This window comes from Strix aluco, chromosome 4 (genome assembly GCF_031877795.1).
Source record: "Strix aluco isolate bStrAlu1 chromosome 4, bStrAlu1.hap1, whole genome shotgun sequence".
In the NCBI taxonomy this organism is placed as follows: domain Eukaryota; kingdom Metazoa; phylum Chordata; class Aves; order Strigiformes; family Strigidae; genus Strix; species Strix aluco.
Window position 1 is genome coordinate 9,538,103 of NC_133934.1, and position 25,393 is coordinate 9,563,495.

General features: G+C 40.2%; 1 protein-coding gene across 1 annotated transcript in view; it reads left to right on the plus strand.

Annotated features, from left to right (window-relative positions):
- Positions 1–25,393, plus strand: part of LOC141922573 (NELL2-interacting cell ontogeny regulator 1-like) — a 36,973-nt gene that overhangs the window by 1,158 nt on the left and 10,422 nt on the right. The window contains exons 2-3 of the mRNA XM_074821949.1: positions 6,688–6,864; positions 8,966–9,043. Coding sequence (XP_074678050.1) covers positions 8,985–9,043 — 59 coding nt within the window. The 5' untranslated portion in view covers positions 6,688–6,864; positions 8,966–8,984. The remainder of the gene's footprint in view (positions 1–6,687; positions 6,865–8,965; positions 9,044–25,393) is intronic.

A 25,393-nucleotide genomic window follows, 5' to 3' on the forward strand; every position in this document is an offset into this window, starting at 1 on the left:
CCCAACTTTTACTAATACCCAAAATGGTGAGTGTCTGCAGCTGTTAGGCGCTATGAAACACTGGCTTTTATCAGTGTGGAAATGTTTTAGAGGAAAGAGTTTCTCTGTGAATAAATTATATATTAGTACATTGGGATTTTTTTTTCCACAGCTATTCATTTAAAATGTGTGTACAAATGCACATGCATTTTGTTCATACTATCAATGTATACTCTAATGTGATTTAAGAGAAAACTTGTGTATACAGTCAGCTGACATTTTAGAACAGCAAAAGCAGAGTTGAGACAGTTTATCTAGCACATAAATTGTTCTGTCCAGAATTTCAGTTGATCTGTATCTCAGTATGCCAGTTCAGTACATAGCTGTGGGAGAATTATTTATCCACAAGTAACTATCTGTTAGTTTGTACAGAAAAAAAAATGTAAATAAGAGACTGTGATAAATGATTAAATTGAAAACAGAATAGGAAATGGATTAAAGTAACAGGTTTAAAAAACATCTGTAAAGGAATGGTATTAGTTTAGACATATAATTAACATCAATATTGTTAAGACTTAGGTAGATGCTTAACTGTATGTCCTGGTTTCAGTTGGGATAAAGTTAATCTTCCTGGTAGCTGGTACAGTGCTGTGTTTTGAATTTAATGCAAGAATGGTGTTGATACCACACTGATGTTTTAGTTGTTGCTCAGTAGTGCTTATCCTAAGTTCAGGTTTTTTCAGTTTCCCATGCTCTGCTAGCAAGCAGGTATGCAAGAAGCTTGGAGGGAGCACAGCCAGGACAGCTGACCCGAACTAGCCAAAGGGATATTGGGGGGGGTTGGCTGGGGGGTGGATCACTGCTGGGGTGTCGGTCAGCGAGTGGTGAGCAATTACATTGTGCGTCACTTGTCCTGGGTTTCATTTCTCTCTTTTTTTATTCATTTTCATTACAATTATTATTATTAAATGCTTATTATTGTTGTTGTTATTATATTTTATTTTAGTTATTAAACCATTCTTATCTCAACCAGTTAGGTTTTTGGGGGTTTTTTTGATCCTTCTCCCCATCCCACTGGGAGGAGGGAAGAGTGAGTGAGCAGCTGCATGGTGCTTAGTTGCTGTCTGGGGTTAAACCACGACACTGTAGTGCAAGATCCAATCAAGTTCACTGGAACGATTTGTTTCATGGCAAGAGAGCAAGCTTTGGATTGCCTGGGGTAGAGAGCATGTGTTCCTGTACCTTAAGTATCCCCTGATAGATTTAGGTCTGATTTTCCTTAAGGGTATGGACTCTGCTATGAGAAAGCATTCTGAAAATAAAAAAGTGCAAAGTGGCACAGTTGTGACAAAATTTCCCAAACTTGTTGGTGATGCATAGCTTAATATTTCACCCTAACTCTGCTTTCTACTGTCAGCTACTTTTGAAAATGTATAATCCATGAGATTACAAAACACTACCAAAAAATCTAGTTAAGCAAGGAAAGCTAGCAGTGTTCTCACCTTCAAATGTGAGGAGAAAAGTAACCAACTCCTTTTAAAGGTCAGTTGGAGGAAGTAAATCAGCGAACATGCAATGTGTTGTGCAGCTGGTTGTCTTCAAGCAGTAGCTAACGCAGAGAGTTAAGCTGGTTCCATGATATGGCACAAATGGTTTTTAAGCATCAGACCTGATAAATGCTCTACAACTCCATAGTGCGAAGTGTGCAGTGTACAGCCTTGCTCTACCAGTTCACATGGACTGAACATTTTTTGAAAGGGTAACTTTGTTCTGGTTAAACTTTGTGTGGGATTAGGCTTTCTCAGGCAATGCTAAAGTGCACACTGGTGGAAGCTAAGGGAGTATTATTCTTTGTTCCTATGCTTTCCTCAAGGCATCTATTTTTAGACGCTGTCAAGTGTTAAAGCACTGAGCTGCGTGGCCTTCTAATCCGAGGTACTGTAATCACTTCTATGTTCTTATCTGAAGTGTGGCTTGAAAAGGGAGCCTATTCTGCGATATGTAACTGGAATATAAGGTTTTGTATAGTCAGTTTGGCTCCAGTCCTATCACCTGCAAATTTGTCCCTATCAGCTGTTAACTGAATGGGCATCCAGACCCTGTGGAGATTAAGACAAAGTGCCAGCTAGCTCTAAGAGCATGCTTTTGTCTTGTCTAGTTACTGATACCTTAACTTTCTCGTTTTAAATTTATTTTTTTACCTAAATTTTGTTTAGCTTGAGTAGTGATTTTCAGAGTAATATGGCAAATATAAAAGTGCTCATTCCTCAGGGATTCCTGGAGCTAGAAAGGGTGTACTTGATTTCTCTGAAATGCTTTATATCCCACATGATGTTGCATTACACAGTTAACTGTCTGCAAAAGTTTTCTCCTCTAAGTTGAAAGTCCCTTTTTCAAAGTTGATGATTTGAATACCAAATTGTTGAGAAGAGTTGGAGTATGCTACAAGATAGACTAGGGGAAGGCACCCTAGATTCACTTGCCTGGTTGTGGCAGTATTCAAATAAAAGCCAGACACTGGCAAGGATTCATCTTTTTGAATCCGCTTTAGAATTGTTTTAAGAGAGATACAGCTTTATCGCACACCAAAACCCATGCTCCAGGAATTTCCCAACCTGCAGTTTGTCTCATTACCTGTTGAAATATATATATATGCTGGGGTGAATTAGTCCTGCACTACTGAAGGCAGAGTGCTGTGTTACCTGTCAGACTCAGAATAATTGTATATACTCAGAAAGACGTTACAGGGGTAGAGCCTGGAGTTTCCCTGATTCAGAGGAAAGCAGCACTGCATGTCAGCTGGTCAGGGAGTCTGCACTGACAGGCAGAGATTTCAGACTGGGTTGGCATTGAGCTCTCAGTGAACAAGAAGCTGCTTTTACTGTGTTTTTAGGAAGCACTGAGGCATGTGCAATAAACACAACATTATCATTAGCAGTGGCACTAAATTCCCACTGGCATCTCATCCTGCAATGGCAAGTATGGCAGTTTCTGAGCCAACAAGGCTTTAGGCTGTGATTCATGCCATGATGACAGGGACCAGCCCAAGAAGGTAGACAAAGCAGTAGATTGTGTATTACCATATAATACACCCTCCTGCCCCCCCCAACATTTCCATTAAGGTTGAATAACTGAGATTTACTGAAGTTTTAATTTTACTTTCATGTTTGTAACTGGAGTTCTAAACACTACAACTTTTTAGTACATTCAGTATTTCAGTATGTTTTTAAAAAGTGTGGTTTCCTAGGTTTTCGAAGCAACAAATTTAATCCTGTGTTATCAGGTAGACATATAAATTGTCTGCGAGGTTAAATCTTTAGAGCTGTCAGGGGCACTAATGGAGTAACTGGTAGTAGTAACAGGCTAATATTCTCCGTGTTAACTGGCAACAGAGGTTTGTCAGTGGGTCTAAGGTGCGTGTAATTTTAAGGAAAATCCATTTCACTACCTTTACATACACAATTAAATTATCATTAAACAGTAATTGATTTTATAAAATGGTATTTACTGTCAGTTTTAATACTTGTCAATACATTTTTATACTGATTCAGTTAATAAAATGCTGCTTATTGTGAGTTTATGCATTTTCATTTTGTGTGGGAGTTCATTTGACCCATCTTAAAACTTTGCTGTAGTGATGGGATCTGAAAGGAAACAGTCTGAGAATTTACTCCAAAAAACCCAGATTATCTAACTTCCTCAAGTCAAATGGGAAGCTTGCTTGTGGTAAGCTCTGTGTCAGCTGTGACAGCCTGCTACCTTCCCTGGCAAGCAAAGTTTCTTGAAACTGATATAACTCTATTCTGGCAGAAGTAAAGATAAAAATTATGAGAAGTGCCCTGGATATATCTCCTCTTGTGAACTGGCATGGCATGATGGGCAGTAATTATTGCAGTGGTGCTCCATCTGGCTATCTGTGTGCAGGACTATGCTTACATTGCCATCATACCCTCTTACAACTTCAGCGACACGATTCTGTGATTATTTTTTCCCCCCAATAAACTTCGAAATAGTGTAGTGACTTCAGACCTAAGATGATAAATCCCATGAAGAGCGAGAGGTAGAACTGAAAACAGCCCTTTCCTTTCTATCTTGGTCTAGAGCAGTTTCATTTGATACACTGCCACTCTTGGGCTCTGACATCTAGCAGTGGCTAATGGGGCCTGAAAACTGAAGGTTATCAGCAGTGATGAAACAATTTCCTTGAAGTCCCTGTGGAGTGGCATACCTATGTGACAGGTCCCATCCTTGCGGAAGCGGCCATCTGTTTGGAAGCTCCTTTTCTACTTTCCCCCATCTCCATGTGTCGCTCAGCAGCAGCTAATCAGGTTAGTGGTAGTGCGTCATCCTTAGGGTTGCCCTGGCTTCATGAGTAGGCACTGCTTTGAAGAAGGTGCTGCCCTCCTAGCTAGTGGGGCATATGGGGTGATTAATAGGACTTCCAAATTTCACTAGAGTTTTATTTGCTTCCCATGTTTGACCTCAGAGGTCATCAAAAGGGTGTTTGTTGTCAGGGCTGTGGGCCTGACTGAAGTGTATTCCTTTAGCTTTTTTTGGACATCTCTGCCTACAGCCATTGCTGCTGCTTCCACTGACATAGCAACACTTGCCTTTGCCACCTCTTACACTGCCTTTCTTCAGCTCTTGATTTTACTAAGTTTTTTAATGTATTATTGTAACAAAAGGAGGCATTTAAATACTTACTTAAAACGTAAAACTATGAATGCAGAGCTCAATTACCTTCTCAATTTTTAATGAACAAGAACACAATTGCTGTGAGCAGTACAAATATCATTAATCAGCATAACAATGTGCAAAATTAAAAACCATTAAGGGTTTTAAAAAACCACTAGGACCTAAAATGCAAAGTGCTACACACAAATAAACTTGTTGTTTCGAAGTCATATATTTGTGCATGCGTGGTGCCTCAGATCATCTCTGCTATGATGATATGACTAAATGGTAAAAAGACCTTGCTTTTTAGATAAGGGATTCAAGGGAATCGTTCAGGATTGTCTGTTACATGATGACCTGTGGCATACTCCGTATAAAATATTGTATTGCTGTTTTGCTAGGAGCAGTAATGCTTCTAGCAGCCATCTCAATGAAACTGTGCTGCAAAATGAGGGGTATTAAAGGCAGTGGCATCAGGCTGTCTTGAGACAATGTTGTCATCTATGACAAGAAAGTCACCAAGGTTTCAAGGAAGATTGCTTCCCTCTTCGTTACCTCCAGGGACTTTGCCAACACACACATGTTTCTCTCCTCTTTTCTCTTTTATTGTGTTTCAGAAACTATTCTTTATCTTCTTTCAGTTTTTATCACCCTTTATATGCAGCATTCAGGAATGTGGGACTGGATGAGACCTCCTACATCACCACTTGCTGTCACGTGCAACATTATTACATCGTTCTTTTTGTAAGCTACCTCCATTTTACAACTATCTTGACTGGTTTACCCTGCTACTGAAGGCAGAAAACTATGCCAGGAACCCACTGCTCTGGCAAGGATTGCTACTTTCTAATTTCCCAGCTAGATTATGCCCATTTTTATGAAAAGGTGGTCTTTTTCTTTCTATGCATACTGGATAAACATTTAGTTAAAGCAGAATTTCTCAGGCTCTGTGAAAATTTTTGCTCCTAATTTCTCTGTTTTAATGAGTGTGGGATAATACCTTCCCTGCCACACTTCTCTCGATGGAGTCCAGGGTGCAGTTTGCTTTATTTGCAGGGTGAGTGCACTGTTGGCTTAAATGGGCTCATGCTCAGCCAGACATCACCATGATCCCCTGGTCCTTTTCCTGGGCTGATGCTCAGCCAGTTTACCGCCTGTCCTGATGCTTGGGGTTATTCTCTGTTGAGCTTGAGGTATCTGTTGACCTTATCCTCAAATTTATCAAGATCTCTCTGGATTAGGTTCTGCCAGTCCTCATGTCCAACACTCCTTAATTTGGTGTTCATAAATTTGCTTGATGTGCATTCTGTGTCATCATCTGGGCCTCTGATCAAGATGCTGAACACTGTTCTTCACTAGCTACATGTCAACCAGTTGAGCCTGGCGGTCCAGCCAGTTTTTAAACCATCTGACAGACTGGTGGCCTAGCCCGTGCTTTCTCAAAAAAGACCATTTTTGTGTCACTGTATAAATGAAAGTAGAAGAGAACTGAAAATTTGTAAATTTTTTGGCATAGATCCCAAACTGAACACTTGGGGAAGATTTAAAAGCCCAGGAGGCATAGAAAGGACACACTAAAATATCCAGACAGGAATTACGGTATGTAAGTCTCACCATAAAATTGTATTGTATAGTATGTACCTTATTCCACTCTTTGAGAGACTCCATGTGTGATACAGCTGGATGTTCTAGGTGTGATTTAGGAGATTTAGCTATCTGGGCCTGAAACTCCTTCCATATTTATGAGTCAATGGAAAACCTGGATTTCATAGCCCATCTTTGCTTGCTCTGGATCCTGGTCAGTATCAACATTGGTGGCAACACAAAATAGAAGTACTTGAATTTAGAAGTTGATAACTCCCACAGATGAAATTTCCTGCTTTTAATGGTAGCTCCTGACCCAGTGAGCTTTCCAGAGTTACCGCTGATGTATTTCTTACTTTCATAACTAAAAGAGAGATTCCTTATGGCAGTATTTGCTTATGTTCTGATTGTTTCCTTAATTTGTTGATATTTGCTTCTGTATTTGTGCAGCTTGCTGGGCAGAATTCCAGTGGGACGGCATGTACTGCTTTTCTGAGGACAATGAAATCAGGAGCTAAGTACCAGACTACACTGACGCTTCAGGCTTGGCTGTACAGACACAGGTCTGCTGGTACGGGAATGTGTCAGAAGCTGGAACACCAGTAGTTCAGGCTGTAGAGGCAATCGGTAAGTGCGATAGAAAGGACAATCCGGGTAGCCAGCAAAATCAATGTTTTTTATCAGTGGAACCACTTAGCTATTGCAGAACGATGGCTTCAGGATAGTGTTTCAGTAGGACATGCTTGGGCTAATGGGCATTATTTGAGTAATACTTTTTCCAAAGGAGTTCTAATAGTAGATCATATAAAGCCAGAGAATTCATACACACACACACACACACACATATAATTTGATGCAAATCATTAATCATAAAATTATACAAATTTACCCACAGTAAATTTCAAATGTGTACACAGTTTCCAGCTTGTCTGAATAAACGGTAAATGTCAGTTAGTGTCTGGCAATTAAGATCTCTAGCGTTAGTTCAGATACTGCTTTTAGAACTGGAATCTTTTTGAAAACCACAGATTATAGTGGAAAAAAAATACGGAGACCTCCAAAGAGCATGACAAGATATGCATAACTGACGAGTCTGGCTGCAGTCAAAACATCTCTCATAGTTTAAGGAACACTGTGAACTTGAACTATAGTCATTTAAAGATAAAATGAACTAAAAGCTTTTAAAGTTTTTTCATGCCAGTGAACTTTCTCCACCCATTTTTATGTTTTTACAATGACTCTTCAAAGTTTTTAATTTTTGTTCTTTTCATTGCTATGAGAAAAATCCAAATAAGCAGGGAAAAATTAATAGCTTTACACAGTTCTAGAGCTGTGTAGAGAACAGTGAAAATTATTATAAATCTTCTAATCTTTTTCAGTTATAAGTTATCTTAGGCTTTACTGGCAAAGGAAGTGTTCCAAATGGACATGTTTTATTATGTCATTTCATATGTCCATTTGTTTGTTAATATTTATCAGCCACAGTAAAGTGTTTCTTTGCTATGCTTTACTTTTAAAGTAATGCTTCTGTAACCTATAAGAAAGGTTAGGCTTGTAGGAAAATATATTTTTTCAAATGTAACTGGAAAAATAAACAAGCTTTGAGGCTTATGGTCCTTATATTTGTCTAATAAAACATATTATGTCTCCTTAGAAACTTTTTTTCAGCACAGATTTTTTCAGCATGGCTGGATTTCCTCCAGAACTGCAATAATAACTTACAAGATTGCAGTTTTTGCAGACAAACTTACAGTACTTAGCATGTGATTGTTTATGAATTATTGAGATGTTGCTACTCTCAGTACAAACTGATATTGCATGTCCATTGCAGACCCAGTAAATTAACCTTTAAAACAATTTTACTTTTCCATGGATTTTGGATTAGTATTATTTGTTTCACTCTGATGTGATGAGAATTTTCTTGCTTTTTAAAAAATTATTATTGTAACTTTAGCAAGACTTTTGTTGTATTCTAGTAACTGAGTTGATGTCCTAATGGACACATTTACAGAGAGCTTCAGAAGGCATGAATTTGTTTTACATGTGCTATTTATATCTGTTGGTATGGTTCTAATTGCCATTGGACTTTACTGACTCACTCCCTGATAAAAAGTTTTCTCAGAATTTTGTGAGATTTGTACACGTGTTATCCTGTTTAACAAAGAGACAGCTAAGGACTAGGATAGATGAAATTATATGCTTAGAGCCAGGTAAGAAAACTAGATGGGGCAGGTCTTTAGCTCAGTTCTCCAGCATCTGATTAGTGATTTTTATTTCACATTTTTCCTCTTCCAAAATTTAACTGAGCTAAACCAAGGAGGAGAAAGCTGGAGTTAAAAATAATGTTGCACTCTTCCCCAATTTTCAGTTGTTCAGGGGGATGTTTAAATCCAGATTAATCAGTTAATCCCTTTTTTACTGTTAGGTGATGTAAATTACCTTGAAGAAAGATGTTTTGAAATGTATTGTATTGACACTTACATAGAAGAGTTTTTTTATCTACAGCTCTCAAAGCCCTTTTCAAAGGTGACATTATGGACTTAGGTTTTCAAACTGATGGAGGGAGTGAGAAGAGCAAAAGAGGGAAGAGAAAAACAAGGAGGAAATTAAAAAAACCCAATAATTGCAAAAAATATTATTTCACTAATGTTTTGGAAAAAATTAGTGATAGCAATTTTCACATTATTCTTCAAATCTCTTCAAATCCTACTTTTTTTTAACTCACTAGGTAACCAGCATTGAGTTTAATGGCAAGACAATCAGGCATAATAGGAGGACACTGGACACAGAGCCATCTGACCGTCAGGTATAATTGACTCACTGGTACTATGCTGTTTCACAGGACAATGATGAGTGTGTAATTTACTGTGACTAAATGGAACAGATTGTACACTGGCACGCGGAAAGCCCGGTAGTGCAATTGTATCTTAATTACGTATCAAGTGATACAGAACAAGGAAAGTAACTACACCATTGAAATAGGTACCCAGCTTCTTTGCAAACTGCCAAATGCAAAGCTGCCAGATATGTTGTAAAGCTCTCTGTTTAATCCTAGCCCTTATAATGCAAGCCTTGAAACTGAAATAGAAATATCACAGTCCTAACCTGCAGGCTACACAGAACCTTTCCACAGTAATTGGGGGCATAACGTGGTAAAATGCTGATGTTGGTGGGGCAGGGATAAATCAGTTCTTTGCACATTTGACAACATGGCAGGAAAAAGCAGAACAGGGAATGAGCAAGCAAAGGGAAAGCTGATCCCAAGCCAAGCATGGGGTGGTGATGAACATGAAAACAATGGTGGATTTAAGGTTTTTTTGTTTTACTGTCATTCGCTATTTGCCTTTTCACTGTTAAAATGTTCACAGATGAAATGCTAAAAGTCCTGATGATTCACATACAAACCTTTACAAAATTGATTCCAGAACCAGCTTTTCAGAAGAGCTTGCAGGAATCCAGGGAGGAAGCTCAGAGGAGGGCAATTCAGTCACACGTGCAGAAATGACAGGATTGTTGCATCTTTGAGCAAATTCAGATAAAGGTCTTTAGAAAACATATTTCTGGCAGCTATGTGAGGTATGAGGACAGATGAACATGGCCCTAGAGAGAGGTCTTCTGTGTAAAGCCATAAACATGAAAATCCTTAGCGTTCTAATAGCTGATTTACAAGTGGGGTCCTATCTTCTTGGCTGATGTATTGGGATTGTGTTATACCTCCTACAGCTTGAATTTAAGAGGCAGGATCTGTTATTAACAGCTCAAACAACATATCCTGATGAATACAAGAGAAGGAGCTTTAAGACAACCTACTGCAGTGCCACAGACCCAGAGCCAACTTTATGCACCGAAGCACGGGACACATGCTCAAACATGTTAGCTACAGGCATAATTTCATCAGTGTAGTGTTTCAAAGGGAATAATTAGCTAAAATATGAAAATACTCTATATTAATTTGCACTTTCCCTATCTCTTTAAATGTCTCTCGTATTATTATCTTAACTCTGTTTATACACAGAGTTGCACTGCCTCATTACTGTTTGCTTGGTTCAACTAGTTCAAAACTCTGTGGACCTTTTTGCAATTCTAATATTATGATAAAGCTTGCTCTGATAAATGTATAGGTTTAAACTAATCCACAATAATCAGGGTTAAAGTCTCAAAAATGTCAGTCTTAATGCACTTTTAATCTACAGGGCGTCCTTAATGCTTTGTTTTACATAATGTATCTTTAAATTCCACACAAAAATCATATAAAACCTTTAAAGGCTGCAAATTCAAGCATTCTGAAGTCAGAAAATGAAGAAGAATGAATAGAAGCCAGAATTTATATTGTTTGCAGAACTTTGATTTGCCTCCCCTTGCATTTGATTGCAAAGTCATTAATGACATGAGCCCATTCAGCACATGGAAAGGATGGTAGTCATTTAATGAGCAACTATTCAATATTTTGTTCTCTCTTTGATGCTTGATGTGGGACTCCATGCCTTACTACTTACTGTTCAAATCCTGCTCTGTTACAGACTTTTCAGTGCTGTTCAATGGTGTAGGAGCTGAGAGTTTCACAAACAGTGTTCAATGTATTTTGATAACATCCTCATAAAGTAAGGAGAAGATAGCATTACACCTAATTACATTACATTGCAGCTACAGTTTTAGCCATAAAAGCACAAGCTTAGAATTTTGGCTTTCAGGAAAACCCTGCACCCAGTTCATGGCCACCTATGAAAAATGAGTTTTTAAGTGGCTAATTTAGTAGTATGTGTGAAAGACAAAAATAGAATCCAGTCCTCCTGAGCAGCATACAAACACCTTAGCCAGCAACCACTTTTTTTTCTTCCTGCGGTCATTGTGTTCACTTTCTGCAACAAAAGAGCCAGGATCCTCTGGACAAGATCTGATTCATTACACAATCCTGACTCATCTCCATACTCTGGTCCATTCTGTGCACTGAGTAGCTATTTACAGCTCTATACCAACAAGCTAGATATGCTTCCCTAAAAATGATGGAAAAGTTGCAGAGGGAGAGGGGAGAAAAGAAAAAAAAAAAAAGCCCATCCCTGCGAGTATTTCTATGAGGCCTGATGGTTTAGGTATTTCCCTGCCTCTCTAACCTGATGTGGCTTTAGTGACTGCTTTGGCCAATGGCGTGTCTGTGCTGGTGCTGAGCTTGTAGATGAATGGATAAAAATCCCACCCTTGGAAGATGGGTAAAAAACAGTTTATGAGCTGTGTGGAAGATGAGTGCTGAGATGGGAAGAAGGAATTCTGGTTGCCAAGAGGCTTAGGGGAATTCACTGGTAGGAAAAGGAAGTCTCATTTACCTCTGGAAGGATGTGTCTGGCTGCTTCCCACCACTGACCCAGACTGCAAATGACATGATCCTGACCTGTGAAAGATAACAGGATGCCTGGCACCCTGAGAGGTTAAGCATGGCACTGCACCACAAATCAGTACACCACTTCCCTCCTTAAAAAGAGCTAGATAAAATCAACTCCTCCCTTCCTTTTCCTGATGGATGATGGAGCTAAACCCCCCAAAGAAGTGATAACACATAAGTGGGGGTTATTTTGCTTCAAAATTCCTACTAACAGCCTTCTTGTAGGTCTCCTTCTGCTTCTTGATCTTTTTATGACAGTGTCTGTGAAGCTGTTGAGTGCCTCTGATGGGACTGTCAGTGAGAGATCAGTGCATAAACAAGATAATTCCTAGTGTTTTTCTCATGTCTGTGGTCCTCTGGATACTCTTTCAAATGGCAGGAGAGCCTAGAACTCCTCAAGGTACAAGGGTGTGCTCTAACTCCCAGGTTTTGGAGTGTGGTGCAGCAGTGTAGGGTGGCACCATTAGTATATTAAAAGTCTGCAAGTCTTTCCTGAGACAGGGACATTTTGCATAAGCACCCATGTGTGAAGTGTAACAACGGCATGATGTGGTGTAAGGACCTAGTTCAGGTCTGCTGCACAGCTTTGCTCATGGCTGAGTGACTGGGGCTACTCCAGGTGGGAGGTGCACCAGAGTGCAGTCTGCACAGGTTGCATGGGCAGGTGATCTCACAGCCAGACACCCTTAGGGCATATCGTCCTGGTGTTCCACCTGGTCAAGTACTTCCAGAGCTAGACCTTGCAGACTATCAAGGGCTTCAGATCTCAAGGACCAATGTGTCACTGGTATAGGGCATTGCAGGCCTAACAACACTGCCTGGATGGTGGTTGGAGAATTCCTGTCTCTTCTGCAGTACAGGCAGACAGGATTCCCCTTTACGTTATCCATATGCCAGGAGAAGAGATTGAGAATTCAGTGTCAGCATTGAGAAACACAAAATCAAGTGATGGATTTTTGTGCCCCACGATGGGGCACGCTCAGTGAATCTGTATGCACAGTAAATGTAAAGAGCCTCTTGCACATGGAAGCTGAGAGTAACAACACTCATGGACTTGAACTCACAAGCTCCCTTAAGTCTTTGAAGAACATATTTGAACTGAGATTTTCAAAGGCTTATCACTTGGCCCAAATTTGTGCAGTGACTCATAGGAGCAGTGAGAAGCACATTCCTGATACAGATAGCTTCTCTGTTAAATTTTGAGGTTCTGCATCAAACTAGAAGGTGCACAAACTTTTTAACAGAACAATCTTGCATTTCTTTTATTAAGATGGGCATTCTTCCATCTTTTATTCTCATACACAGCTGAACCAACATTTCAATAAACAGGCAAACAAAATACCATTCAGGTCCTCAGCAGTCAAGCCAGCACAGAAAATCTGTCTTGAACAGGTAAGGTTAAAAGTTGTAACATACTGATCATACTGGTAATGAACCTGGTGATGAAAATGTCAGGCTGCCTTAACTATGTGTGTCCATGCAAATAACCAAATGGGAGTTATGACATGCAGTAACTTACTTTTACAAGCTACTAATTCATGAGATCTCATACCTTCTATTTCTGCAGCTATGTTGCTCAGATCAGATTAGTGATGCAAAGCATTAGTTTTAGGTGAGTGAACTCAACCCTATGTGTTTTAAATGAGATAGATTATTAATTATTGATTGATAATTATTAATTAGTCCAAACAAGACTGAACAAATGTGAAATGTGTAAGCTAAGCTCATAGAAACAGTTTAGAACATGAAGGGATGCATCTCACACTATATGGACTTTCATGTTGTTTTATTACAGAAAACAAGCATGGATGTCTTTTAATTTCCCCTAGATAGTGCTGTCCAGATAATACCTGTTCTCATTTCTATAACCAAAAGGTGGCAGCATATTGTCTACTTTCCCTTTCCACCCATCCTAGCTCTAAACTCCTAAATAACCTTACTTGCTCAGTTTGTGGGAATGCCAGGAAGTCCAGAACAATCATGCTGACTAAGGAACACTGATGAGTTCTTATGTGAAATCAACTGTTCATCACCTTTAAATAGAAACAGGAATAGATCAAGGACTGGTGATTTTATTCTGTTGTTTCAATGACAGTCTGATTGACTTTTGGAAATGTGAAGAAGGGTTAAATTTCAGCTCAGTGGTGTAACTTCAGAAGGGACACCTATCTATAGAGCTTAACACTTTTATTAACAGTAATGGTTGTTAAGAAGCCTGAGCCAATAGTATCTGGCAGACGTTATTGATCTGTCAGACTTTTACTCAGTTTTGTTCGTACTTAGGTACTTCCTGCTTTGGTAAATAGACAAAAAGCCAGTGGACATCCAAAGGAGAAGCAAAGGTAGGGCAAATACTTTATGCAGTGCAAATACCGAGGTGAAAGGGAAATGAATGTACCAGTTGAGTTTTCCTGCATGACTGCATCATTTCAGAGGCTTCTGGAAAGATGCCCAGAGACACCCGTTTCCCATTTTGGCTGGTAAAGAGATCTGGAGGCAGAGGAAAGCATTCTGAAACATAACCTGCTCTCAGATCTGCAGGAGTACTGTATACTTGGCATGATGACACAAGTCCTCAGGAAACACGAGTGCTACAGAACACTGCAGCGTGTGTCCTTAACAACTCAAAACACCCACACGCATATCAAACTGATTCCTGCTCTCTGCACTGGCTTCTCATACTCAAACTCAGGATCTCAGTCATGATTTCCCAGCTGCTCCGTGGCCTGTCCTGGGAACTGGAAATGACACTGCTCTGGGATGTTGGCAGGGGTTAACAGTACTGTTCCTGAGGCACTATGAAGCTTTTTACCACAAGGGTAAATAAAGCCTTTCAACTTGAGAGAGCTGAGAACTTCAGTTAGCCCCATTTGCCATCTGGAGAATAGATGCACCGAAAGGATAAGACTATGTCTGATAATTACAGAAAACTTTAGGATCACTTTCAAGCCCCAACTTGGTAGATGCTTATAAAGAAATGCACTAAGTACAAGCCTCAGCAGCCATCCAGTCTAAGTCCAGAAGCTTTTCTGAAATTATATGAGTATACTTAGTTCATCTGAGTGCTGCATCTTGCAAGTATGGGTAAGGTTGAGCAGCAATCCCACATGGCACTATACCTCCTGTCTTTGCTGTCCATAGCTCTAGGTCAGACTTAATGGGGAAAGACAATTTGTAGACAGGACTGGATGGAGGATTAGGGAGAATGGCATGGAAGCTGGTGCTGACAAGCAAGATACAGACGCAGGGAAGGTTGCTTAGGTGTCTGAGAGCATGTCTCAGTCGCAGTTTCAGTCATAACTGCTAGTGTAGATGCATTTTTGGGGATTGGCTCACAGACTTAAGGATCATCCCTCCAAATGGAAGAGCAAGTTTTTGGTCTGCTGTCTCTGACACAGAAACATCACACACTTAACTAAAAAAGCTCTCCAAATATCACATTCTCCTTCATAAGAGTAGAAGAGGAACAAGAATGCTTATATGAAAATTTGAAAATTATGAGTCTTCAGGATTTTGATGTGGTGGTTGTACCAAGATGCTCCTCAGCAGCACAGCACCAGGTGCAGTATTTCTGTCGCTCTCCATTGTGTGAGTGGCTGCTCCTGACCTGTCAGTGCCTGCAACTTGCCTTCCTATTTAATCTGTCCTCAGTTCAGTCACCTTTCCCCAGTGTCAACAATGGCTTCTGAAGGAGATGATAACCAACAAAAAGTGGCACACATGGTGGGCCCCAGCCGCTGCAAATCCATTACTCAGAATGAAGGATGCCCCTCACCAGTTACACTTGCTTTAATGTCTATCACTGCAGAGATAGCAAAAAGGGACTATAATTTTCTTCTGTGTACTTACAAATGCACAGGTGGGAAAATCCTCTGTGAATTGTCTTATATTTTACACGCTGTCAGCCAAGGGATGAGTTAATAGAATCCAACCATGCCAATATGAGCAGATTTCAAAGCTGCTTGTCTGTTGCTCCCTCCATTTCCCACCTCTCATTGAACAGCTGGTCTCTAGAAACAGAGGAAATATTTCTGTTCAGAGATTTCAAACCAGCTTGAAAGATAAAGGGCAGAGAGCACCTCAGCATGTTTTCTCCCTTCCTCAGTGTTAGTGCAGCTGGAAAATTATCTGTATGACTAGTAAATCTCAGACCTTTTTAGACCTGGAATAGACATTCAGCACAGGTTCTATTTTGAATGGGAATCTATTTTCCTCTATCCCTTATTTTAAAAGCATCTGTAGTTCACAGCTACGCTCAAAACTGACAAGTCTGCGTGTCAAATGGAAATGCCAACATAGTATGGTGTGACATGAACAGCGCCCAAACATTTTCTTATGGCTTTTTTTTGCTGGTGCAACAAAGGTATTTTTTAACATTTGTCTGTCTCAGATGAAGATGGGGTCTTAAGACTGTATTTTCTTTATTCTGGAGAGTTACTATTTCTGCTACTGTTATACCCTCTTTTTCTCCAATGACATTTACAATTTAACACTGGTTAGAAGATAGAAAATCCAGAATTCACTGATTCAGAAACATCCCTCACCACAATATCCAGTCTCTTTTCCACCTAGTTAAAAAGTACTAGCAAAAAAAGTGCAACCTGCATCAGATTTAAATGGCTGATCTCAGGATAAAAGGTGACTCATGGCATAATCAATCTTCAAAGCCCATTTTTATGTGAAATGTGACAGTGTAATCCTCTGTTAATTTTGGTATTTGGAAAGAGGCAATTTTCAACTCCAGCTTGGAAGGAACTAATTGCCATGTACAGCATTCTATAGCATGAAGATGGGATCTCTAACTATAGTGTGTGCCTTTGCCCTCCAAGATACTTTTACACTTAGAGCTAGGCCTAGTCCATAAAAACCCACCTTGTTTTGGTAGTTGCTATTAGTTAATGGGAAGCAGCAGGCTTTTGGAATAATCTAATGGCACCTGACTGTGCTTAATTACAGCCTTTAAAAAAAAATACATCTGACACTTCCTCCAATAAATAAAATAGTTGAGTAAGTAGAAACAGTTCCACTAATAAAATAATTGATAGTAAAACTGCAAATATTTTCCTCTCTTTCAGAGTTTTAAAATTTCAGAATATTAGGCTTTTATTTATTTTTTTTTTTATGGATGCCTGAAGCAGAAAAGCAGCTTTGGAGGTCTAAATGATAATAATGAGGAGAGGCATTCCTGAAGTTCAGGATAAAGAGGGCTACAGTGCTGGTCTCAAAGTGCTTCATTTTTGTCTCTGCAGAAGGAGGGTATGTATTCCTGCAGAAACCTGGCTGGAACCAGGCAATCTGCCTTTCAAGGAAACGAGGTCCTGCAGCTGGTTGGTTAATGGGAGGTACTTTGCCTCTTTGAAAGGCAACAGCTCTTGCTAAGCTCAGAACTCAATTTGAACCAGGAGCTGACAGCTACTGCCTCTCACAAATGCCTCTGTGAAGAAGCTGTGCCTCCTGGCCCTGCACCAGCCCAACAGCATGCTGTCTGCCCACTTGTCATCTTGGGTGTCCTGCATTGCTGATCTGTCTTCTAAATCGTGTGTGAAGCCCCTCCAGTAACATCAGTATAACAGGGCAGTGAATCAAATTGTGCACATCAAGGGAAAAATGTTAAATACTGCTAGCTTTAAAATTGTTGAACAGATGTTCTTTGTTTTTGACTCAAACCCATTCAAGTTTAAATACAAAAACAGCTGAGCCAAGTGGGAGTGCTTCAGGCTCCACTGGAACCAAAGAGGAATGGTAGGCTTGTTTTGTTTTCACACCAGTGCATCAATTCTGTTTAAAGTGATTTCCCTAAATTAACTTCTGTTCCAGGACAGTGTATGAAAAAAATTAGCAATCGGAGAGGTTAAGTGAGGATCACAATAAAAGTTGTAATTCAGCTTTAAGAGCCCCGTACGCTGTAGCCACATTTATCTGCCATGTATAGTGTATGCTTTTTCAAGCACTGTAGAGCCCTGATACCGCTTTGTCAAAAGGATGCGTCATCTAACATTACTTGAAAACCTTTCTTTGCCTCAACTATATTGCAAAGTTGACATAAATCCACTAGAATGTTTTTTTTTTTAAATCCTGAAAAATATTTATTTCAAATGGCTTATTAAAATATCTCCCCATATGACAACCACATGCCCTAGATGAGAACCCATTGCCCCATAGTGATTCATGGTCATATTAGATTAGACAGGAACTCTTGAGAGGTGGCTGCTCATGTTAGCAAAATTAACATATCACAAGTGCATCATTAGCATAGACATTGCAGGAATTTATGCTTTGAAAAATTGGATCTTTTAACCCTCACATAATCTTTTTTTTTCTCCCTCCTGATGCAGTTTCCAGAATGTAGTGGGAAACTAAGTTAAAAATACCTGCTCTCTGAGGAAAGGATGCTGCTCTCTGGGATAAAAATGCAGGATGCTTGCCCAGAGAAGATTCCTTGGCAAGAGAAAACTATTTATGCAACTGAGAGCTCTGCCTTGTTCTTTTCTTTCCTTCTTTGAGACGTGGAGATGAGAAGTAGTTTGTGCATTATTACAGATTCAAACATAGCACTTAAAATAATGCAGGATGGTGCAGTGGGCTGCCCACATTCCTGGGGACAGGCCAGTCCTCCTGTTGCAGACTCCTCATCCAGAAGGAATGAAGAGGAATAACCAGGTGGTTACTGCCTCGTCTTTCCCATATCCCTAAAACTAAGTAGAAAGTCCTAGAAAAGGCAAAATGTGCCTCAGTGTGGAAAAGGTGGAGAACCTCTAGTGAGGGCCTTTTTAGCACCTTAGGGCCTCCTGCTAATAGCTGAGGGTTTAACTTGGAGCCAGCTGTTATCTTGGGGGGAATGGATTGGGCAGATTTTTCTCCCAACCCCCTCCTGCCTATAACATTCCTTTTTAAAAAATATATGTTTGTGTCTTACTGTCCCCAAATAGCTGATATGCAGTGATTCAGCCAAATCCCAGTACCCATATTGATTTATTGGCTGATCTCAGGGAACCTATGCCACTGACTATTTCCACAATATTTTGAGAGACTTCCATGCATATTTGAAGTTCTCAGGGTGGTTACATGACTTTTAAAAGCAGGAGTCTCTCATTGTTTTACATTCCTCTACATTTTTGTTTACAGTCTGCACTGCTTGGAGCTAGCCGTGTTAGGAGCAGAAAGCCAGCTGAGCTGATGCTAATTCTGGCAGATGGGACAAGGGTGTAGTCATTCAGTGACACTCCATGTTGCCCTTTACAAAGCACTCTATGATCTGTTCTGGCATAGTATGCCAGACTATCAACTACAGGGGGATGAGAAGCCAATGTGCTTGCTCCATTCTTCTTTCTAGAGAACAATAGCATTTTGTCAGAGGGATAAGGCAGTGGAGAGGTGCACAAGCAACTGTTTCTTTGGAGGGTCACTAATGTGTACTCAGTCAGCTGAGGGCCCAAACCAGGAGTCAGTGTTCACACACTGCAGCTGAGCATCAGGTTGCAGGAGAATATCAGGGGCTGAGAGAACAAAGAATGTCAAATGGGGGACAAAGAACTAAGAGGCAGAGATAGAGATAATGAATAATTACAGCAGAAGTTGTATAAGAGACAAGAGGAATATATGAAAGGAGCAGAAGCAAAGTAAGGAAGAGCTTAGCTGACAGACACCTCTTTCCTTTTCTCTCAACTGCCATACTGTCCTGTTTGCATCTCTAAGCACCCAGTAAAATATCTTCTGTGATTTCTCTTCCTCCTCACCTTGAAAATTTGGCTGCACTGTAAATAACCTCTTCCTGCTTTTAAACATAAACACTGTTTCAAGCTATTAAAATTGTGTAAGTACCTGTCCAACTCCTGCTCAGGCAGTGCTGAGTTTTGGAAGAAGTGTTCAGCTGGTTTGGCAGGCAGATTCACTTATTAGACTGACATGTTTATGGCTTTCTGATAGTTCTGGGTTCCAGCATAACAGTGAAAATCCAGTTTTTCTTGATTTGCTGAGGTTTAAATTTCTAAAAACAGTAATCAACATAAGTCATGGTAATGGGGCGTATCTAGAGAGTAACCCGTACAACAAAGTTACATGGTGACATCCCATTCCTTACCATGTGTCACCCTGATGTCTACATCCCTTGAGCAACACTTTGTAGTTTATGCATCAGTTCTAGACCTTCAAAGTCAGGATATCTGTTTCTTAGAGTGCTGTATATTACTATTGACATTTTTGAGAGGGTCTAGAAAAAACTTATTTGTTGTTCACCTCCAAATGTAAAGCTTTCTTGTCCATCACAATTATACCAATCTCCTCTGAGGACTTGAAAGGTTTAAGAAAATGGATCTTTTCTCCACTGTTCCAGCTAAACTAGCCCTTTTTTTTTTCTCTCCCCTACCCAACCTACTTTCTTACCTCATATCACTTTTGCTTTGTGGCTATGTTAACTTCATCCTGCATGACTGTGCTTGCTTTTTTCTGCATAAAAAGAAATCTCCCTTCAATCTGACCTGTGTGTGAGGCTGCTCCTCACACGTCCTTCAGCCTACCTGATAAAATTAAATTTATTATTACCTCCTTCTCGCGTCAGTAAATGAGTTATAGATGAATCTTTGCCCTTCTGTGGAGAGGGCTGGGAGTACAAAGAGTTTTCTTTGTATGGATGGGCAGCTTCTTAATTTTTGTCCATAAGAGAAAAATATTCCTTTCCCTGGCTTTTCAGTTTTCTAAGATTTTCTGCCATTTATTAAACATAGAATCATGGGATGGTTTGGGTTGGAAGGGACCTTTAAAGATCATCTAGTCCAGCCCCCTGCCATGGTCAGGGACATCTCTCAAAGAGCGTTCCAGCATGACCTTAATATATATTCATTTGTTTTAGAGTTTTTTAATACACCTATGATTATGGCATATTTGTTGCCCTTCTACATCCTCATCCCCTTAGAATACACATTTTTGCCCATGCTAGGCATTTTTGTTGCTTTTTAAGGGAGTAGATGTGAAGATTAGAAAGAGTTCAGGAGAAAAAGAAGCATTTTGGTAGAGCATTTCAGTATTTCAGCCTCATGGGAAGTTGCTGGTTGTTGAAAGGCTTTTACTGAGAGGAAGATTTTGCAGCATTTTCTGATTCTGATCAGACTCTGGATTCACCATATTTCTTCTGAAGCTACTTGTGCAGACAAATGCCCTCAACAAGATTGATTTGTTCTCAGCTCTCTTAAAGTGCATTCTGCATAGTCTCAGAGCTGCTGAACTGCTGTTGTGTTTTGTAAGACAAGTTTGATATTGCTGGGGCATGAGATACTTACTGCCTTGTGTATTCTAACAGTAGACAGCAAATGAACAGTCTTAAAGCAGAGCTGCCATGGATTTGGCTGCCTAAAACTGGATGGGGACCTAGTACTAGCTAGAGCCCAGATGCTGTCTTTCTGCATACATTCATGTGATTTACAACAGCGTGCAGCAAAAGCCAATAACATAACCAGGAGGACAAGTGTGGAATAAAGCAAAGACACTTCCTAGGATGATAGAAATGAAAGAATGCATTGCTTAGAAACCATGTCTGATGTCAGAGCATATGAAGGCAATCACCTCCAGTGTGGGAAGTGCCCTGCAGTGCATTTGGACAGCACGTTTGGCACTGAGGATGCTAAAACAAGTTGACATTAGTAGCTGCTGCTAACTGTAACTTAGTAAATGAGAAGACCAACGTAGGATTCTTCATGCTTTTTTGTTCAGAAGAAGAATGCAGTCTGTTGGTTTGAGGGTTGGAGACCTACATTTTCTTTGCCAAGTTAGAGAAAGTTCTCCAAGGAACAAATAACCCATTCTGCCCTGGTGGTCACTGTGTCTCCCTTCTAGAATGATAACCAGGTGAGCTTGAGGACTTGGGGAGTGTAATCTATTAATGAGATTAATGAGTGTGTGTTAGAACTTGATCCCTGCCTAGATCAAGTTGTAGACCTCCTGAAGATGGGAGTCTGTCCCAGATATAATCACTGATTCTTGACTCAGTTGCTTATGCTGTAACTAGCCATGTTTTTAGCAGAAGGGGTTCTGGTCTGTTTTCTAGCATCTCAGCCAAGATTGTGACCACTGTAATGATACTTAAGGAACATTAATTGCTCATTTGTTACTAGCTAGTGTCTAAGAACATCCCTGGATCACAGATGAGGAATTCATTCACAGGGCATTTTGAAGGCAGACATGGGTAAACTCTTAGCTGGAAATTGTGCAGTCACAGCTAGTGCAACATCAGGATAGTACTGCACAAACCAGCTTGCAATTTGTAGCACTGTCACTGTAGAAAGGAGAAAAAAATTGTAAAAAGGAGAAGCCACATCTGTCAGCTTGCAAATATCTTGTAAACACGGACTCAGGTGAAAGATACTGTTTTCAAACATGGATGCATGAAGATACATCCGTCTTTAAGCTATTAAATCATAGAGCTATTAATGTCAAAATTATTACCAATGAGATCCAACTATTGCTGTCATAAAAGTCATCCTGGATCAGTCTCAGGTAACTGACTGCAAAGCAGTTGATTCCTAGAGCATGGAATGGATCTGGAGCCCCCTGACTATGGCTCTTCCAGATTCTGAAGTCTGAGAGTCCTTATGCAAACTTTGGATAATAAATATCTTTGGGGGAAAAAAGATAAGCTTTCAATTTTAGGAGTCTCATTTCCTTTAGTTTCCTCAGCTGCTAGTTTTCAAGGCAGCCTTTGCAAGGAAACTGGCTAATGGTGCACTACTTCACAGCTAAGAGATCTTCTCTTTTCTAGGCCACCCATGTTAGAAGAGGTCCCTGGACTCTGAAGTCTGGTTCTAGAATGGGAAGCCTGGAAAGATAGCAGTTTGTTCCCCTCCAGCCCAAAGCCCATTCATACGCATGCATATTTGTGTAGTTGCTGCAAAGTACCGAAGACATCCCTGTGGACTTAGCAAACTAGTTGAAGTTGCAACTATAATGTATCTAGAAATAGCTCAAGCTCAGCTTGGAGCATGGCTTATTTCCCCAAAGATGTGTGTACAGGAGGGTGGATAGGGACAGTGCAAGCCAAGGATAGCTCAGCTAATGCTAACCCTTCCTGAATATTGCCATGGGATTTTTAAATGCTTCTCAACTCCCAGAGAGATGCTGAAAGATTTGACCTCAGTTTAGCATCTCATCTAAAAAGCAGTAAGTACTCCTGACAGTGCAGGTCTCCCTTAAGAGCTGTGTGGAAAAGTCAGACTTGGACATGAGCCCAGCCTTAGTGTTGCAATGAAACTCAAGACTTTTAGGGCCTAGAATGATTTCAGATGAGACATACTCTGACAGATAGGGACTGCAGGAATCGGAGTTACTTACAAGGAAACTATTCCTAAAATTACTGGTGGGGAAAACAGAAGGAGGAACAATTGCAGTTATTTGCTGCTACCAAGATACATGACAGTTGTTCAGGCAACAAAGGAAGGCTTCATTTCTGAATCTGGTCACTCTGACACTTCCCAAGGGCTTTAAATTGGAGGGAAAAGAATAAGAGGCTTGCTCTATGAATAACTCATATATCAGAGTGTGGGACAATGCGATCAGCTTTAGGTGGTTTGACATTATTATTCATCACATCTGCCTGAAGGCCTCAATCAGCACTCCAGCCTTGTGGTGCTGCGCCAACAAGTGCAAACACAGCCCCTGCCCTTGAGCTATTGCAGCCCGGGATTGTGGCGGGATGACAAGGGGGGGACTCAGGGAGAGGTGTGAGGCAGTGAGATATTGGTATAACAAGTACATTTACATACCATCAGCAGTCACAGCCAGCTTCCTCCCCAGGCTCTGCCAGGCAGCAGTGCTTTGTAGGATTCGTGGCAGAGGTAAAGCTTAAAAGAGGATTTGATGGAAGACAAGATGGTACCTTGTGGGGAGATTTTTACCATGATTTAGAGGGCAGGCTGTGAGAAGGCATAAAAGTGTCTGCAGGAGAAGTGACAGAATCTGTTATCTTTAGTGAAGGAAGAAAATTTTCTGCTGTGACAGAGTATTAGATTTAAGAGCCAAGGAGAGACCAAGCAGTGAAGGGGCTTAGAGGTAAAGGCTTGAGCTTTTCTCCCAATCCCACAGAAATATTTATAGTATCAAAATACGTGCTATCAAGATGAAAAATTGAAATCTCAGAAACAGTGCATTGATGCTTTTTAGCTGGTGGGGATCTCAGAAAAAAATCCATTGTGTTCGACTTCATTATAAAAAGAAAGTATACATTCTCTCTGCTTACCTCATGAATGATCTCCTGGGGCAGCTGGAGAGTCAGGGTGTTCCAGCTGTCACCCAAATGTCACTTTTCATGTTCAGCCCAAGGTGCCATATGACTACCACTGCGACTTTGGGCACACCAGTGAAATCGCCACTGAGGGCTATTGTGCAGGTACTGTGTATATAGTCCAAGTTCTGGTCTGTACTTTAAGTTTTGGGGTGCCCTTGGGCTAGCATCTGTAGCACTCATGCTTTGTGCATGAGAGAAATAAGAGAAGGAAGGATTTTATTGGGGTTGTAATGTTCTGATGGGGACATGCCCCAATGCCCTTAACATAAGGTGCTGCTCCCACTCTGCAATTCCATGAACTAAGCATGAAATGTATTTTTACTCTGTTAAGCTTAGGTTTAAAAGGAAATAATTTTGAAGCAGAAAGCCAGAAATTATCAATTTGAAAATTGTCAAAATAATTTTTTTCAAAGCATCCTCTGTGGAAAATCTCCTTGGTGAACTGATATTTTCCAGTTGAGAAAATATTAGCTTCAATGAAGAGAAAAGCTTGTGCTTAACACAGTATAGAGTGGGGAGAAGTGAATAAAGAGGAAATGTGGTTAAAATGCTAACAAAGAAGTTGTTCTTTTCAGGACAAGTAGATTTAGGACAAGGCTAAAGAAGAGAGGTCACAGTTGCTGATATGAGATGCTTCGAGCAAGGAATTTGGCACCTGAGAATGGTAGAAATAGAGCTTTAAAATTGTATTTAATGGAGTCAGAAGCCCATTGCATAGGTCTAGAAGAATGAATCAGTGATAACACCCAAGCTACCAGTGCTGGCTGCTTGGTGTTACTGTTCTACAGAAAGGACAGGATTTGGGAGAACAGGGTAAGATTTACTGGGAATGATCAAGAACACAGATTAAGAAAAGGCGTGTGCGTGTGTGTGTGCATGTGAGTGTGTATATGTGAATATCTATATTGTTTATCAGGAAGAGATGCCAAGATTTGAGATTAGATGGCTGAGAATGATCATGAATACAGTTCTGCATTTGTAATTTGTGTATAGGCAGATACTTAATCAGACCAAATCCCATATGCTTACCTCTGCAAGAACGTTAAATCTTGTTTGCCCAAAAGAACAGTCTCTAAAAATTATTTTCCCCTTTCTGTTTTTGTGATGTATAAGGATGACAGTACTATAAATAATCCCCTCTTGGCTGCTCATGAATGCTGTAACTTCATATAGCAGCACAGTTACACACTGAAAAACCCGAAATTTTAGTATCTTGCTTAAAAAGCTGAATTAATGGGAGCAAAGCATTCCCCTGGGGCTGTACAGGAGAGACAAGTTATAAAGCATGTTGAAAAGAAATGTTATCCAGTTAGTCATAATTCTGAGGAGGATTTTCTGCTCATGAAAAAAAAAAAAAAGGTTGTGTGCCTGACCTTTCTGGACACTGAATGCCCCCAACTTTCACCATGAAAACATTTAAGATTGAGTCCCTATGGAACTGGCTAAAGCAAACACAGAGCACAATCCCTTTGAAGTTCTGTGCATGGTTCTCAGTGCTGTGCCTGTCC